The sequence below is a fragment of the Pituophis catenifer genome, unplaced genomic scaffold (genome assembly GCF_029215685.1).
Source record: "Pituophis catenifer annectens isolate HBS135680 unplaced genomic scaffold, rPitCat1.0.hap2 SCAF_2, whole genome shotgun sequence".
Lineage (NCBI taxonomy): Eukaryota > Metazoa > Chordata > Lepidosauria > Squamata > Colubridae > Pituophis > Pituophis catenifer.
In genome coordinates, this window is record NW_027256882.1 from 208099927 (window position 1) to 208117710 (window position 17784).

Sequence of the window (17784 nt, forward strand, 5' to 3'; positions counted from 1 at the left end):
CTCATGCCCTGGTTACTTCCCGCTTGGATTACTGCAATTCCCTCTACATGGGACTACCCTTGAGGTGTACCCGGAGGCTCCAGCTGATTCAAAATGCGGGCGCACGGGTTGTAATGGGAGCCCCTCGTTACTCCCATATAACACCTCTCCTACGCGAACTGCACTGGTTACCAGTGGTCCTCCGGGTCCGCTTCAAGGTACTAGTCCTCACCTTTAAGACCCTTCATGATTTAGGTCCGGTATATTTGCAGGACCTTCTCCTGCCTGCTTCCCACCGTCCTGTTCGCTCACATAGGGTTTCTCTCCTCAGAGTACCATCAGCGAGCCAATGCCGTCTGTCAACGTCTAGGGGGAGGGCGTTCTCTATGTGCGCTCCCACACTCTGGAATGAGTTACCTACCGAGCTCCGTATGGCTCCTGATCTCCACTCCTTCCGTCGTGACCTGAAGACTTGGCTGTTCAAACAAATGGGCTGACTATGATTCACAGTTCATACATTGTCTTTTATCACCACCACCACATGTTTTAAAATTTACATGAAAATGGCAATTGTAGAAATTTAAAAATTGTCAGATAACTAGATTGTCACATCAGAGATATTTTTATGTAACATGGTATTTGTATCAAACATACAGCAGATGAGAAAGTTGTACAACTATTTGTAAGGCGACAAGAACGCATCAGATATTTTTGATATACTTGTCAGCATATTTTTTTCCTTTTAACCTTTTATGTACACTGAGAGCATATGCACCAAAGACAAATTCCTTGTGTGTCTTTCTATTCTATTCTATTCTATTCTATTCTATTCTATTCTATTCTATTCTATTCTATTCTATTCTATTCTATTCTATTCTATTCTATTCTACCAGAGTGGACTTTTTATATTTAATATTAGTATGAATGATGTATTCACTATTTATTTCTTTTCTCTTTTTTTGTACACATGGTTTTATATTGAGGTGTGGTGGCACAGTGATTAGAATGCAGTATTGCAGCCTGACTCTGCTCACTGTCACAAGTTCAATCCTGACCAGCTCAAGGTTGACTCAGCCTTCCATCCTTCCGAGGTTGGTAAAAGGAGGACCCAGATTGTTGGGGGCAATATGCTGACACTGTAAACCACTTAGAGAGGGCTGTGAAGCACTCTCTATAAAAGTCTAAGTGCTATTGCTATCGCTATTTTTATTAGTATCAGATGGTTGTTAGTTTGTTTCTTTTCTTTTTTCTTTATTTTGTATTTTAACTTTGGGTGGGGGGAATTTAAAATACAGGAGAAAAAGTAAAACGGCAATTGTACAGGGCAGTGTATTACCAGATGTTAGTTGTATATTGGAGAACTGTTTGTATAATCAGAGTAGGGATCCATCTATTACTCAATATTAATGAGGTTTAAGGATTCCGTGATCTAATTCAAAATAAGGCTTTTTTAGTTTAATTATGATACAGGAAAGGAGAATTTTAATAGATGCTCTTAAATTAGGCAGAAAGGCTATCTGCCCACTAATCAGTAGTGGGTTGCTCCTGGTTCTGTCCAGTTCTTTAGAACCAGTAGTAAAAGCAGCGGGAGGCTCCGCCCACCCGCCCGGACGCCATAATTGACAATCTGTGCATGTGCACAACGCTCCTGTTGCGAACCGGTAGTAAAGGTAAGTAGAACCCACCCCTGCCGCTAATATTCATGCATTTTAACCATGCTTAACTATTACTATGCGGTTCAGGAACATCACTATTCTAGTTTGTTCCTTTTGTTCTTTAGTAAAAACCTGTTTTAAAAGGTCTGTTCAGAAGTAGCTTTCTTTGAGAAATGAGAATACACCTGGCAAGCAAGCACATCAGCAAGAAAATCTTATTTCAGTTCTGAATGCTGACTTTCCCCAAAAAGGTTGACCACGAATTACATGCAGGTAGTCCTCACTTACAACCATAACTGGGACTGAAACACCATCACTAAGTGATGAGATTGTTAAGTGAGTCACGCACGATTTTACAACCTATTTTGCTATGGTTGTTAAGTGAATTCAGCTTCCCCCGTTGACTTTGTTTGTTGGGAGGAAGTTCCCTGGGAAGGTAGCAAATAGCAATCACGTGACCCCAGGGTGCTGCAACCATCATAAGTATATACCAGTTGCTAAGCACATGAATTTTGATCATGTGACTGCAAGGACACTGGAATAGTCATAAGTGCAAGGACTGTTCATAAGTCGCTTTTTTCACCATTATAATTTTCAAAAAGCCATTAAACTTTTTATTTAATGGTCATAAGTCGAGGACTGCCTGTAATGTAACAGCAGTTCTCTAAATTAAAATCTCCTTCAAGTTGAGCTTAGTTCCTGCTGATTATATGAACGAGCGGTCCAGATTTCTTGGCAACAATATGGAAGTGATATGTAATTGCCTTCTTCTATTTTTTTAAACATTTTCTAGTCTATAGGTCAAAGATTCCCTGATGATCTCTCAACCAAGCATTAATCTTGCTTGACCTTTTAAAGATCAGCTTAGATTGGCTAGGTGATTATCTTCTCTAGTAACTGCAAAACCAAAACATTTATGCAGCCAATTTCTTTTTCTATTAGTCTTCTTATTCTACCCAGCAGTCTTTTGTTTTTAAAAAGATTGCTTATTGTTCTTTCTTATCTTGTGGGACCTTTGTCGGTACAAAATTAGATCTCTTAGAATGCATTCCTAAATCTATGTAGCTCATAAACCTCCTAGAATTGTGATAATAACCCATTCTCCATGTAAGCCACACTTGGAAGGAGCATTATTTTGACTAACCAATTCAAAAGAGTGCAAAAGAGGGGGAATTAGAAACATTACATGACTGATGCCAATCAGGACAACATAAGAACTGAACAATTACTTCAACGAGTAGTGGCTGATTTTGGGATGGTTATTAGTTTTGTCTTTTAGCTTGACACTCTGGGTTGAGGCCCTCTTAATGTCTCCAGAAGGTAAAGGTAAATGTAAAGTTTACCTCGCACATATGTGCTAGTCGTTCCCGACTCTAGGGGGCAGTGCTCATCTCTGTTTCAAAGCCAAAGAGCCAGCGCTGTCCAAAGACGTTCCATGGTCATGTGGCCAGCATGACTAAATGCCAAAGGCGCACGGAACACTGTTACCTTCCCACCAAAGGTGGTCCCTATTTTTCTACTTGCATATTTTACATGCTTTTGAACTGCTAGGTTGGCAGAAGCTGGGACAAGTAATGGGAGCTCACCCCGTTACACGGCACTAGGGATTCGAACCGCTGAACTGCCGACCTTTCGATCGACAAGCTCAGCATCTTAGCCACTGAGCCACCACATCCCTTCTCCAGAAGAGAACCCACTTAACTTTTCTTGGGCCTAGAGCAGGAGTGAACAATTATGGTCTCTTTATAATCGGTGGTCTTAAACTCTCAGAATTCCTGAGCCAGCGTGGTTGACTCGGGAATTTCAGGAGTTAAAATCCAGAGGTTGTAAAAGGGCCATAGTTGCCGACCCCTGGCCTAAAGTCTTGGAGTGCAAGAAATTTGTCTTTCTTCTGCAAAAGGAACCTGATTTTAAGGCAGTTATATCTTTGAACAACATTGTACCCTGTTGAAAGATATTAACTTTCTTAAAAGAAAAGGACAAGAAAGAAAAGATTTGGCTTCTTTTTTTTTCTGACAATCGATGGAATGGGAAGAGTTAATAGGATGCTGCTTAATGGATTCTCTTGTCACTCAATACGTCTCCGCTCTAGCTTCCAATTTTGTGCCTCAAAATATACAAACAAACTGGCATGACCAGCGTAGAACAGGCTGTTGTGCGTACTTTACAGCCTTTCGTGAAAAAAAATTGTGTTTTCTTTGAACCGTTTATCAAGGAATATGAAAAATTCTGCCACGTTGGTTCTGAGACAATTCAATCACATTCAGGGCAGCCTTTCTTCTTGAAGTTCTCAAGAGCTCCATATAACATCTCTTGCTCTGTTCTGGGTTTCTGGAAATTCCTTGATCAGATTTAAAAGGACTACATTTTTTAGCAACAGATTATTTCTTTATTTCCGTTCCAAAGCCAGCTTTGAGGAGACCATGAGGAGATCATTTTCATTTTATTTGGAGGGGGGTAGATGCACATTTGTTTTCGCCTCTTAAACACCTTCAGATCTAGCCTCGGACTATTATCTTTGACAAGATTAAAGTGGAAATCCAAGCTGATTGATTCACTCTGTAATCCAACTTCACTTTACCACTGAATATTTTCCAATTGGGAGAACAGCCAGGAGAAATCCTATCTCTGAACGATTAAAAGCAGACTTAACATTATTTAAGCAAATGTAGCATGAGAGGGTAAGACCTATAAACCATCGCCGAGAAGGACTTCTCCCTTCTGTTGAAAATAATCTCTAAAATATATACTTTTTCCTCCTGTGGCAGAATGCATTGCTCATTTTATTGAGTCATAAGGGATTTTTTTCCCCTCTTGTCAGCATCCTGAAATGTTGTACTTCACACTTTTGTACATGTGGACTTTGAGTGGCTGTGCCTACTGACCCCTTGAATGTAGAGAGCATTAGCCCTATAATATTTTAGACAGAATATAAATATAATATTTTAGACAGAAAATCAATGTTGTGAATCTGCACAAGAAAATGACACAGATTGTTCTTTTGCTAAATCTAAGTTCCGGTTATAAGATCTTTAGGAAAGTCTTCTAAAGACACTAACAAAGTTGCAATGTGTTGATTGCTGCTGGTTTGTTATAAAGGTGCTCAGTTGCTGATTTTCATGGGTCATCAAAGGTGACCCATTCATTTTGGGTGGCAATTAACCATGATCACAAGCACATGCTAGCTACATTCACATTTGAAATGGATAGTCACAAGTTCCTTGGGGAGACTGGAACTAGCTTCAGGTGGTACTAGATATGAGTACATGTATTGATTTCCATTTCCTTTGGTTTCTTATTTTTGTCAATATGTCTGATTTGGCTTGTCAAGCTTGAGAAATGTTTTGCTTCAGAGTCAAATGTAGTCAAATGTATATTTTTGGTGCGACTGTTTCTCCTACTACTTTTTTATCTGCAGTTTGGTCTGATATATATATATATAGTTTCTTCATATATATTTTTCCCCAAAACTAATGTACATTGTTTTACTTATTGTAATTTAATTTGCAGAACGTACAAGGTTTTAGATTGGTGATGTAGATGTAGATGTAGATATAATGTCAGTGTGTGAGAGTTCATGAATTAGAATAGACATGGTAATAGGTCAGCCAATATAGATGGATAGATAGATAGATAGATAGATAGATAGATAGATAGATAGATAGAGATAGATAGAGATAGATAGATAGATATATAGATAGATGTGTGTGTGTGTGTGTGTGTGTGTGTGTGTGTGTGTGAGCGCTTCTGTGATTCTATAGCTTCTGTGATTATTGATTCTGTACTTCTGGGTTCTGAGTTCTGGCGTCTGCTGTATGGTATTGTATGTAAAGAAGTTTCTTATATAAATGAATCCTGCTGAATTGTTTATTTGTGTGCTGGTTAGATTGCTGCAAACTCTAACATATAAGTACTCATTCCTAAACTGAAGTGCAACATTTGGAGAACTGAGAATTTGAAATCATGATTAAATTTAAGTTGGTGAATTGACTCAAAAAGACAAAATTTTAAGATCAAACTGCACACATTTCTTCCCTTTGTTAATGAGTAAGGCAGTCTCAAAGACAAAAGAGGAATCACAAAGTTTCATTGAACAAAATCTACAGTTTTCCATCTTTCTCAATGGTCTTTGATTACTGCATTATTAAGTTCCTATCTTCATTTTTGTTAGATTCGATGATGGAAGAGACGGACACAGCTCTTTCAGTGACAACAGCTCTTTATTAGTAGACCAGTACAACCCAACAACCTGCTTGTCTGGCAGTGTCCCCTTTTATAGAGGGCTGCCAGACAGCTTAACCAATGAGCTTCAAGTATTTTCCCGCCATTTTGGAGGACCTGAGTGAAGCCTATGACTCACTCCTTATATGGTACATAACAATTTTTATGTCAGGCCTGGAAGCCATCTTTTGTATTGGGCCTTCAGACCTGCCACATTTACTACTGTGGGAAATTGGGAGGTGGGATTGGATAGCACATGGGGATATATAATCATAATAACATTCCTTTCTCAGGAGTTCAAGGACATCTTACCCTGAACCTGGGAACCTGGAACTGGAAGGCATCTCCAGTTGGGACAGTGCTCTGATTGGACCATGTGGTGGGCTTGTGGATGTTGGGTAGGGACTTGAACATTCCTTAGGGTGGGGAGAACCCTGGAAGCTTTCAGGTTCGGGTTTCTCCAGATGTACCAATATGACATCTCTAATAAACTGTAACTTTGAGGAAATCCAAACTTCGGAGTTTTCTTTCATTGGGGGTGTTACTTGGAACACTGACATTTTTACTTATCACAATGGCTTTATGCTGCTGCTCTTGTAATTACCATGCCAAAAACTGAGAGGGGAAAATAATGCTCCAGGGAGCTGGAAGTCCAGACAAAAATCTTTCTTTTACTACAGAGTCATGTTTACCAGCACATATTACTTGCATTCATATTTTATGAGTATATTGGAAATAGCTAAACTGCAGAACAGAATTCAAGATGCAGGAAATCTTCGAGTCAAGCCAGGTGTTCTGTGGCAATCAAATCAAAGGAGAAAGACAGCCTTAGAGGACCAATGCTGATCTGGAAAATGGATGCAGGGTGCCATCTAATGGTCTTTCAGAAAGAGCTCGCTATGCTCCAAAGGATACTGCATGTATTGCTTTAAAAAAAAGGATTAGACCCAAGTCAGATTGTTCATCCTTGCAATCACAAAAAATAATTGCACTAATTGCAGGAAAGGTTAACTGAGTTCTTATCACTCTGCCTAACCACTGTTTTGTTTTGTTTTTAACAAATCACAGTTTGTGGGAGTGGAAGAGGAAGGTACTGATCTTATAGCAAGAGTTAGCCATGTTAGTTTCATTAAATAATAAAAATTAGGACTTTACTATGTGAGCTGGATTAAATATGTTCATTTTACAATTCTATTTCAGAAAGAAAAATTGTTAAAATCTGCTAAGTTATCATTATGAAGTTTAAATGTCTTTATTTCAGGTTGAAGAAAAGTTAGAAACAAATTAAAACTTGCAATCTGTCTGAATTCAGCATCAGAAACGCAATATAATATAGGTCTTAATAGAAATCATTGAGAAAACCTTTTTGCTTGCAAACTCCTTCAGCTTCAATTTAAGCTTGTAACTTAAAATAGCCAGTCAAGACTTGAATATTGCAGTCGCCTTTAAATGTCCTCCAACAAAGAACTACTGCAAAACCACATTATTTATCCACATTTGCAAGGAGAAACATGAATAAATAATATATAATTCTTTACTAAAATGGCTGACTGTTCTTTTTTTTTTCCCCAGCTTTAAAAGCTTAAAATATTCATACTGATGAGGTTGGGGTGTCTTTGTCGCCTTTAAAAATGCTAAACAAGCCTGCGGCACGATCACAATCTGGTGCAAAGATAAGTTGCTTTCAAGGCACATTCAGACAAGCCTTAAATTAATCAAAGAGAGGATGGTTAACTTTTTAAATATTTTTTTAAATCAACCATAGATGTCTCTTTGTGACATTTGGCAGGTTGCCTGCTTTACTCATTGCAAGGAGCAGAAGAATTTTAAGAAGGTCTAAATCAGCTTCCATTCAAAGAATTCCCAATTGAACATATCAGGCATCTATTTGGAAATCAATCTCGCTTTAAGAAAAAACTCTGATGGAATTAATATTTAATTTTGGAGCAGATGGGTGGAAGTGTTCCAAATGAAACAGTAGGTAGTCTAGAACCAGTAGGCTACCTCTCCTTGTTGTTCTCAGTCCTCATATTTTTCTGCCTCTGTGGATTTTTGCTGTTATATTAGAAGTAGTTGGTCTAGAGCAGGGGTCTGCAACCTTAGATACTCAAAAAGCCATTTGGACCCGTTTCCCACAGAAAAGAAAACACCAGGAGCCACAAAACCTGGGTGGGCATGGCCAACTCAATGTCACTCACTTCCACCAGTCACATGACACCCCCCCCCAGCCACGCCTACCCAGTCAGTCATTAGGGCAGAGAACCAGTTATTAAAAAAAACCCGGGAATCACAAAATCATTTTGACATATCTCTCTCTCCCCTCCCTCTCTTCCTCTCTCTCTCTGTATCTCTGTATCTCTCTCTCTCTCTCTTTATCCCCCTCATTCTGTTTCTCTCTGTCTCTACCCTGGCCGCTTCTCCATCCCCCGGCATTGCCCTTATCTTCTCAGGCCAGGCGAGGAGTAACTGTGAGGGGAGGGTGAGGGGTGGGGCCAGCCAATGGTAGGATCATCTGACAGGGAGCCACAGCAGAGGGCCCAAAGAGCCACATGCGGCTCCGGAGCCACAGGTTGCTGACCCCTGGTCTAGAGATGTCAAGTGTAGATAGAGAACTAACCCAGAAGTAAAAAAAAAAAAAAAAGGAAAAAAAACAACTTGCAGGCCAAGGTCCCAAGTTTGATTCTTGGCATTTTTAGGTGTGGCTAGAAGAATCATACTTGATAACCTGGAGAGCTGAACTGGCCAGTATTATCAGCCATCTAGGCAAGGGGAGCCAGGAGCAGTGGTGAAATTCAATTTTTTTTACTAGCGGTTCTGTGGGCGTGGCTTGGTAGGTGTGGTGTGGCTTGGTGGGCATGGCTTGGTGGGCAGGGAAGGATACTGCAAAATCTTCATTCCCACCTCACTCCAGGGGAAGGACACTGCAAAATTCCCATTCCCACCCCCACTCTGAGGTCAGCCAGAGGTGGTATTTGCCAGTTCTCCGAACTACTCAAAATTTCCACTACCAGTTCTCCAGAACCTGTCAGAACCTGCTGAATTTCATCCCTGGCCAGGAGACTGATTTTCTATATAGCAACTTTATAAGTTCCTCAGGGAGGAGGAGGAGGAGGAATTGTTTTCTAGTGAAAAATCTTGCAGATTTTGACACACATACATTTTTGACACCCTGATGCCTTGATAGACAAATTGTTGAATGCACAACCTAAGAAGAAAGAGGTACTCAACTTTTAGAGAAAGCTTGAAGATACCTGAAACAGTTTGTAAGATTACCCACTATTTTAAGAAAAGAGATTGAAAAGCTAACCAAAAATAAATTAATAGGATGAAGGGTTCACATTTTTTCAAAAGGATCCCTTTCAAAAGGGAGAAGTAGTAACATGGGAGATTTTAACTGGGAAGATTAGATACGTGTATTGCATCTGCAGTTCCTCCTGAATGAAATGGGATGGGGAATAGACGAAATTTCCTGGTAATGATCGCTCATGTTATATGAGGCTATAGATGTATCTGAATTATCCTATCTTATATTTTAATGTTGGATTAAGATAAAGCCTACTTATTTAGTTCTGGGGGGAAAATCACCTACTACAATGCCACATACAATCTTGAGAAACTACTAAGTTGTTGCAAAGCTTTGATTTGATGAGGCATGTTTTACCATATTTCTTTGAAGGGGTGCTTTGCCTAAATCTTTTTTAAAGCTAAGTACTCCTTCAAAGATTTGCATGGGCCAGGGATTGATTGATTGATTGATTGATTGATTGATTGATTGATTGATTTTGTCAAGCATGTATAAGATAACAGATATAAGTATAAACATGATTATGAATACAGGAAATGGATACCATTAAATGGGGACAGTAGGACAGGGATGGTAGGCACATTGGTGCTCTTATGCACGCCCCTTACAGACCTCTTAGGAATGGGGTGAGGTCAACAGTAGACAGTCTAAGGTTAAAATTTTGGGGGTTTTGGGATGAAACCACGAAGTCAGGTAGTGCATTCCAGGCATTGACCACTGTGTTGCTGAAAGTTGTATTTTCTGCAATCAAGTTTGGAGAGGTTTACCTTAAGTTTGTATCTATAGTGTGCTCGTGTATTGTTGTGGTTGAAGCTGAAGTAGTCATTGACAAGTAGGACGTTGTAGCAGATAATTTATGTACTATGCTTAGGTCAAAAGAGGAAAAACATTGTCTGTGGTATCGCTACATCCCTAAAATTGTTGGTGGCAGCTCAAAGTTAAATAAATGTAATGATGTTATTGCATTAGATTTCAATGGGGATTTCAACATTATAAGTGGATTCAGACAACAATGGGGACATTTCAAGGTATTCTGGCATTTTTCTGTGACATTACATAAAATTATACCATTCTCAGAGTAATTGGATGACATTTTGGGGGAGGGGAATAGCTGAAAGTTAGCAATTTCATGAGAAATTGAGCTTTTTTAAAAATTTGTTTTGATTTTATATGTAGACTGACCTCTCATAAAGTTGCTAGCTCCTGCTGTAAGTCACCTGAACTGGAGAGCTGAATAAATGTTTTTAAAAATCTCCCATCAGAGATATTAAATAATACTGTATGTTAATGCACATTTAAAATTAAATCAGAGTAATAAGTTTGAGTCAAAACATATTTATATCAGTGGAAGCACTCTAGCAATTTGGGGGGGGGGGCAAATTCTAGCTCAAGAACGCTGGTTTTCAATTTCTACAGATATTACTTCACATGTATGAACTGAGCAAAATAAATGTTTATACACACATTTAATTCCAATTGATATTCACTTTTGATGTTTAATCATTGAACCATTGAGGTAAAGACTGCCTTCCTATTCTCTGTCAGTATCAGTTTCAGGAAAATAAAAGAATCATTTTCAAATGGAATAGCAGTTCACAGCATTTGGTTTACCGGTAGATGGGCTTGATTTGTTATGCAGCAAAAAAAATCACAATACTGTCTTCTGTGATAATTCAAACTAAACAATCATGTCCAAACACCGTGACTGGCCTTAAGCTAAAGGCATTTACCGGTCCAGTATCTGATTTTTTTAATATAAACAATGCTGCACAATGATTAGATGGCCTAGCCCAGTGATGGGCTAACCTTTTCTGGATCAAGTGCCCAAAGGGCATGTGTGCACCCGAACCCCCAAAATGTAATGCATGCATGGGCCCTGCGCATGCACCCCACCCCCGCCCCCTGCACATGCGTACATGGCCCCCCTGCATGTGCCCCCCACATGCACGCACGGCCCCCCACATGCACTTTGCTCCTGCATGTGCCCCGCCCCCCATGCATTCACATATGCCTCCCATGTGCAACCCCCCACATGCGCCCCACCCCTTGCGCATGGATGGGAGAGACCCGAAGAACAGCTGGCCACCGGGAGGCACACACGCATGCACGGCAAAGCTGAGCTGGGGCGACTGCTCACGTGCCCACAGAGAGGGCGCTGCGTGTCACCTCTGGCACATGTGGCATAGGTTCGCCATCACGGGCCTAGAGAGTGGTATTTTGACATATATATTTTTAACATTTATATTTTAATGTAAATATATATACACACACATGCACACACACATACACATTGAGCTGTGGTGGCACAGTGGTTAGAATGCAGGGTACTTCTGCTGGCTGCCAGCAGTTTGGCAGTTCGATTCTCACCGGCTCAGGGTTGACTCAGCCTTCCATCCTTCCGAGGTCAGTAACATGAGGACCCAGATTGTTGGGGCAATATACTGATTCTATAAACCAGTTAGAGAGAGCTGTAAAGCACTGTGAAGCAGTATATAAGTCTAAATGCTATTGCTATTGCTATTTTATTGTGTTTTATTAATCTAGATGAAATGTGAATGTATATTGCTAGTTCATGAATGATATGCCGTACGTTAAATAAATCCAAACTAAGCTACTGCTTTGATATCGGAGGTAACTTTCACAGAGTTCAGTCCTCAGAAAATTATTACATTGAGTCCAGTGGGATTTACTCTCAGCCAACTCTAGTTACATTTAGTAGGACTTCCTTATGAGTAAGCAATAATGAGATAAGGGCCAAGATTGCTAAGGGAGGAATCAAAGTTTCCAGGCTGAAGATGGTTTTATGTAAACATATTTTAGCCTCTCAAAGCTACCAGGTTATCTGCCTAGTTGATTAGAAGTTTAGAGTTTGGACTCATGTTATGGACTATGGTTATATGTTAGAAGTTCAGTTAGACGTTATACAGAATTTAGTACAATTGATAATAGAAAATGACCACTACCTTCCATTGTCCATGTACTTCTGTTCCTTTGAGAGATTGACCAAAACCTCAGAGGCATACTAAGGATTTCTAAACCCTTTTAATGATGTTGATTTCTCAAAGCAAAGTTTCCACAAATGCTAGTTAGATGAATTATAGTTTCTTTTAATGGAATGTGTCACTGCAATGACAGACAGTTTAGCATAGTACTTAAGATACCAGGCTAAAAACTGTGAGTTTTAGTCCTACCCAAAGTTATGTGGGTAACCTTGGGCCAGGCACTCTCTCTTAGCCCTTGGAAGGAGGCAGTGGCAAACCACTTCCAAAAAACCTTGCCAAGAAAATTGTAGCAACTAATCCATGCTGTCCCCATGAGTCAATACTATCACAAAAGCATAACAAGATTTTAAAAAATCACTGCATTGCAGTCAAGGGTATAGATGATAGTCTTGTAGAATTCATGGCCATCACCATTTTAATCCTGTAGTTCAGGACTATAACAGACATTACAAGGTGTTTATTGATTTAAATAGTGTTATCTCATATACATTAAATGAGCTTGTCTCTCTGCTTTTATACAAAGACTCTGAATACTTAACACACAAATGATGGTAGGTAAGAGAAATTGGATTTGAGTTTCTCTTAACATCCTTTAGGAATGACATCACTGGCTCATTATAAATTCTTGGGAATATTATCTCTGGAGGTTTAAATGCTGGGATGTCAGGTACTATGGCTGGTATCCTATCTACACTTACTTCAGAATAAGCCCTGCTGAATTTCAGAATATTTTGAATATTTTGAGTAGGTACGTTCAAAATATTCAGAATATTTTGAGTAGGTACCTTCAAAATATTCAGAATATTTTGAGTAGGTACATTTCTAGGTTGCATAACAGGAATGCATCTGCAAATAAGTTCTGTGGGGCTTACTTCTACCTGGAATTGTCTCCAAAATGAATCAGATTCATTTTTCCAGTTTTCATAATTTAGGGATGTATTCCAGCAACAGAGTCGGCATACTTAAGCACACTGCACACAAAATCTGAATATCTTTCCAGTTAAGACTCTCTAACCAATATTTTTCTTATTTTTCAGAACCCCCTTCATCTGCAGTTGAGTTTAGAACGTTCCCTGAGTTTTGACGCTGATGTCACTTTTTCAATCTTGGCCTTGAACAACTGGTATAATTTTAGTTTGATGGTATGCCAGGAAGAGTGGAACATCACCGAATTTCTCTTCCTTACTCAGCAGAGCTCCAAATTTTATTTGGGATCCATTATAAATATCACAGGAAACCTCACATCAGCCAGTGACCTCTTGACCTATCTGCAGTTTCATCTGGAGAACATTAAGGATACAACTTCAACAGTGGTGATGTTTGGGTGTGACATGGAAAGCACAAGGAGGGTTTTTGAGATAACCACACAATTTGGGGTTATGCCACCTGAACTTCATTGGATTCTTGGGGATTCGCACAATGTGGAAGAGCTGAGGACCGAAGGTTTGCCGCTAGGTCTTATAGCTCATGGGAAAACAACACAATCTTTTTTTGAAGATTATGTGCAGGATGCAATGGAGCTGGTAGCTAGAGCAGTTGCTTCAGCTACAATTATCCAACCAGAACTGGCATTGATTCCAAGTACCACCAACTGCTTGAGCACAGAGGAAAAGAATCTCACATCAGGCCAGTATTTATCAAAGTAAGAGATCTCTCTTCAATAAATGTTGTAAATATGAATGTCTCCTTCAAAATTGATCAAATCAGGTTTTTCTCCATGATGGCCTATCCCCAACATGTTCTTTCAGGTCTTCCAATGGTGCACTCAGGGCCTCTGTAACTGAGTTTATCCACCTTGCTACTAGTGGTTGGCTAGATTCTAACTCCAGAATTCCTATGAGGCACAGAAAATTCAGGGAGTTTAAACTATCTTCTGGATAATTCCCAGGTTGGGGAAGCTTATCTAAAAAGTGGCATGGGGATAGATCTGATTCAGAGAACAGAAGCAGCAGGTGATTAATCCCTATTCAGCTAATATTAAAAATATTATTATTTTTAATTTGTTTAAAGGGGAAATAACCACCTCTTTTTCATTAAAAATAATTTCAAAGTGAGATTTATTTCTAATGAACTATAACTTTCATAGCAAATACTGCATGAGTAGAGGACAGCAGATTTGGGAAGTCTGACTGTAATCATAAGGGCACTTTTTCTGCAGAAGGCAAGTCCATCCATTATGTATCCTGCTGCCAATGAAAGACACTGAGGGCACTACCAAAATCTAACAGTCACCCATAAATGGAATAAACTGGCCTGCAGCACGACACCCTGCTTGTCTCTTCTTGTAAGCAAGCAGCAAGATCTGTCCTGTGCTTCATTTTAAGAGTTTTGTAATCCATCTGCAAAATCCTGTTATTAGATGGATTAGAAAATTGTGATAGTAGCAAACTAAGGAGTTGACACTGCCATGAAGTATGCAGACTTGTGCAATATAAATTTCCTATTACAGCAGAGCAAGTGAGGAGAAGTTCCTTGTGATTTTGTGGGTGAGAGATATCAGAAGGACACTAGTATCCAGGGGTGGGCTGCTGGGGGTTTGCAGGGGTTCAGGAGAACCTCTAGCTAAGATTCTGTGCAGTTCAGAGAACCCCCAAATCCCACTCCTGGCTAGCCCCGCCCACCCTGCCCTGCCTCTCCCAGGAGTCCCCACATGGCCCACTTTGGATGCAAGTATACAAATTCAAAATAAAATAAAATAAATTAAAAAAAGTAAGTGCAGGGCATTTACAAAGGCTCAGGGAGGGTGAAAAATGGGCCTACCGGAAGTTCGGGAAGGCCAGAAACGGGCCCATTTCTGGCCTCCAGAGGGCCTCCGGAGCCTGTTTTCGCCCTCCCGGAGGGTCAAGAAAAGTCTCCAAAGCCTGGGGAGGGCAAAAATGCCCCCCCCCCATGGTGCAGGAGGCCAACTAGGCCATGTCCACCCAGGCCACGTCCACCCAACAACCAGGCAGAGAATCCCTTGCTAAAAATTTTAATGCCCACCCCTGCTAGTATCTATAGTATGTTATGGTGGGAGGACCATAAACATCTCTGAGGCTTAAAAATTGGTCCTATTCAATTCACAGAGCTACAGAATCTCTCCGTGTCCAAACATTCAAATGTCTTTTATTGTGCTGTGTTTTTGTAGCAGAGCACATACCTTAGAAATCTTGTACTGAGAAAGTTTCTACTGTGTTAATTCCTAATCTTATGATTGCCCTGGTTACAGGGTAAAAAGCATTAGGATTTAGAAACCCCATCTAGTCTGTAAATTATGGCACTTTAATTATGCCATTTGAGTAATTAAAGTCCCATATGCGATTTGACTCACTGCCCATTCTCGTTTTTCTCATTCTCAACTAAACTTTGGGCGATAAAGACAGAATTACCAAGTTACCAGGCTAATGAGTACAGAACAATTTAATTAACCTACCAGTGAAAATTTATTACTGCGACCCTTTTGAATCATCAATATTTCAGCCCCCACAAAAATGCAAAGAGTAATGAGCTTATGACTATGAATGACTACATGCAGTACTTTTAATCACAGAGCTAAATTGAATTGATACACTAACAAACACTCCATATGAATATGACAAATGCACATCATAAAAATTCAAATTTTCAGGAAGCCATGATTAGAAGTAATTCTACCTCATTGCAAACAGTCATTTCATGCTGAAAGGGAATGGGATTGAGTTCACTCATACTGTCCCAGCACACAGCGTTCATCCATTCACCGGCAACTGTGTGTATAACTAGTACTCAACTTATGACCACAATTGAGTCCAAAATTTCTGTTGCTAAGTGAGATAGTTGTTAAATGAATTTTGCTCCATTTTACAACCTTTCTTGCCACAGTTGTTAGGTGAATCACTGCAGTTCTTAAGTTAGTAACACGATTGTTAAGTGAAACTGGTTTCCCCATTGACGTTGCTTGTCAGAAGGTAGGAAAAGGTGATCACATGACCCCAGGCATTGCAATGGTCATAAATGTGACTCAGTTGCCAAGTGTCTGAATTTTGATTACATGAATGTGGAGATGCTACAACAGTTGTAAGTGTGGAAAATGGTCATAAGTCATTTTTTTCACTGCCTTGTAATTTTGAACATTCACTAAGTGAACTTATCGTAAGTCAAGGACTACTTGTTGTCTGTGGCTGTTCAGAGACCCTGCAAATGAATGCCAGAATGCAGCCTTTGTGTGCAGAGTAGAAAAATAAATGGGTACCCCCAAACAAGCTCACCAAAAATAAGAAATAGTGCTAGAAATAGAGAAGAAATGCCAGCAAGTGAAAGAAGAAATCTCATCTTAACAAAAAACATTTCTCCAAATTAGGGAGCCAAAACAATTCAGGACAAATATGTACATATGCAGAAAGAAAACTATTTACATACATTAAAAATCTGCTCATACTCAACGGCAAATGGCATTCATGAATTTAATTGGAATAACATTAAGACAAATACAAATAAATAAGCTGACTAAATGTTCTTTGGGCATAAAAGTTCTCCTTCAGCGGGAAAGTTTAACCCACTTTCCATTTATCTGTTCTGCTACTTCCAAGCATAAATAAACTCCCCCTCTCCCATGTCTTAAATTAGCATGAATGACAGCTCCATAGATGGTTGCATTCATCTCCATTCAGTCTTTGGGATTTTCCTCTTGCACAAATGTGTTCAAATGGGCCTTGTTTTCCGTTCATCCTGAAATAAATCAATAACCAATTGAGAAATCCCCATAAATAAGGCTAGTGGGAGAGAAGGATGTTCTTATATTTTAACTAACATGAAAGGAACCTCTAGAATACGTCTTGCTCTTACAAAAACAAAGCCAAGTCTATATAATATTTTAAAATGATGACTTGTTGGCCAAACAATTTACTCCTTATTAACATTTATCATTTGAAAAATATTATAAACACAGAGGAACATCCACTGTCTATAGCTCAGATAGCAAGGCATCTGGGTAAACAGGTTCTACTCCAGAGGTGGGTTTCAGCAGGTTTCTGACCAGTTCTGGAGAACCGGTAGCGGAAATTTTGAGTAGTTCGGAGAACCGATAATAAAAATTCTGACTGGCCCCACCCCCATCTATTCTCTGCCTCCCAAATCCCAGCTGATCAGGAAGAAATGGGGATTTTGCAGTAACCGTCGGCCAAGCAATGTCGGCTGGTGGCCCCCAGGGGGAGAGCCTTCTCTGTGGGGGCACCCAACCTGTGGAATGAGCTACCTCCTGGAATACGACTGATCCCTGACTTCCGCGCTTTCCGAAAGGCCCTGAAGACTTATTTATTCCAACAAGCTGGCCTAGCTTAAATGGTTTTAATGGGGTTTTTAAATTTTCGATTTTATTGATTCTGGGTTTTAAATTGGGAACTTTTCGATTTTGCAGATCTGGAATTTTAAATTGGAAATGCCAAAGATTTAATTTATTTTAGTTTTTTCTTAACTTTTGTACTATATGTGTTTTAAGTTTGGCTGTCCACCGCCCTGAGTCCCCCTGGGGAGAAGCGCGGTATATAAGTTGAATAAATAAATAAATAAATAAATAAATAAATAAATAAATAAATAAATAAATAACCTTCCCCTGGAGTGGGGAGGGAATGGAGATTTTACAGTATCCTTCCCCTGCCATGCCCAC

At 39.6% G+C, this 17784-nt stretch overlaps 1 protein-coding gene across 1 annotated transcript in view; it reads left to right on the forward strand.

Annotated features, from left to right (window-relative positions):
* The window catches only part of GRIN3A (glutamate ionotropic receptor NMDA type subunit 3A), a 136643-nt gene that overhangs the window by 51464 nt on the left and 67395 nt on the right, over nucleotides 1–17784 (forward strand). Inside the window, exon 2 of the mRNA XM_070935489.1 lies at nucleotides 13199–13803. Coding sequence (XP_070791590.1) covers nucleotides 13199–13803 — 605 coding nt within the window. The remainder of the gene's footprint in view (nucleotides 1–13198; nucleotides 13804–17784) is intronic.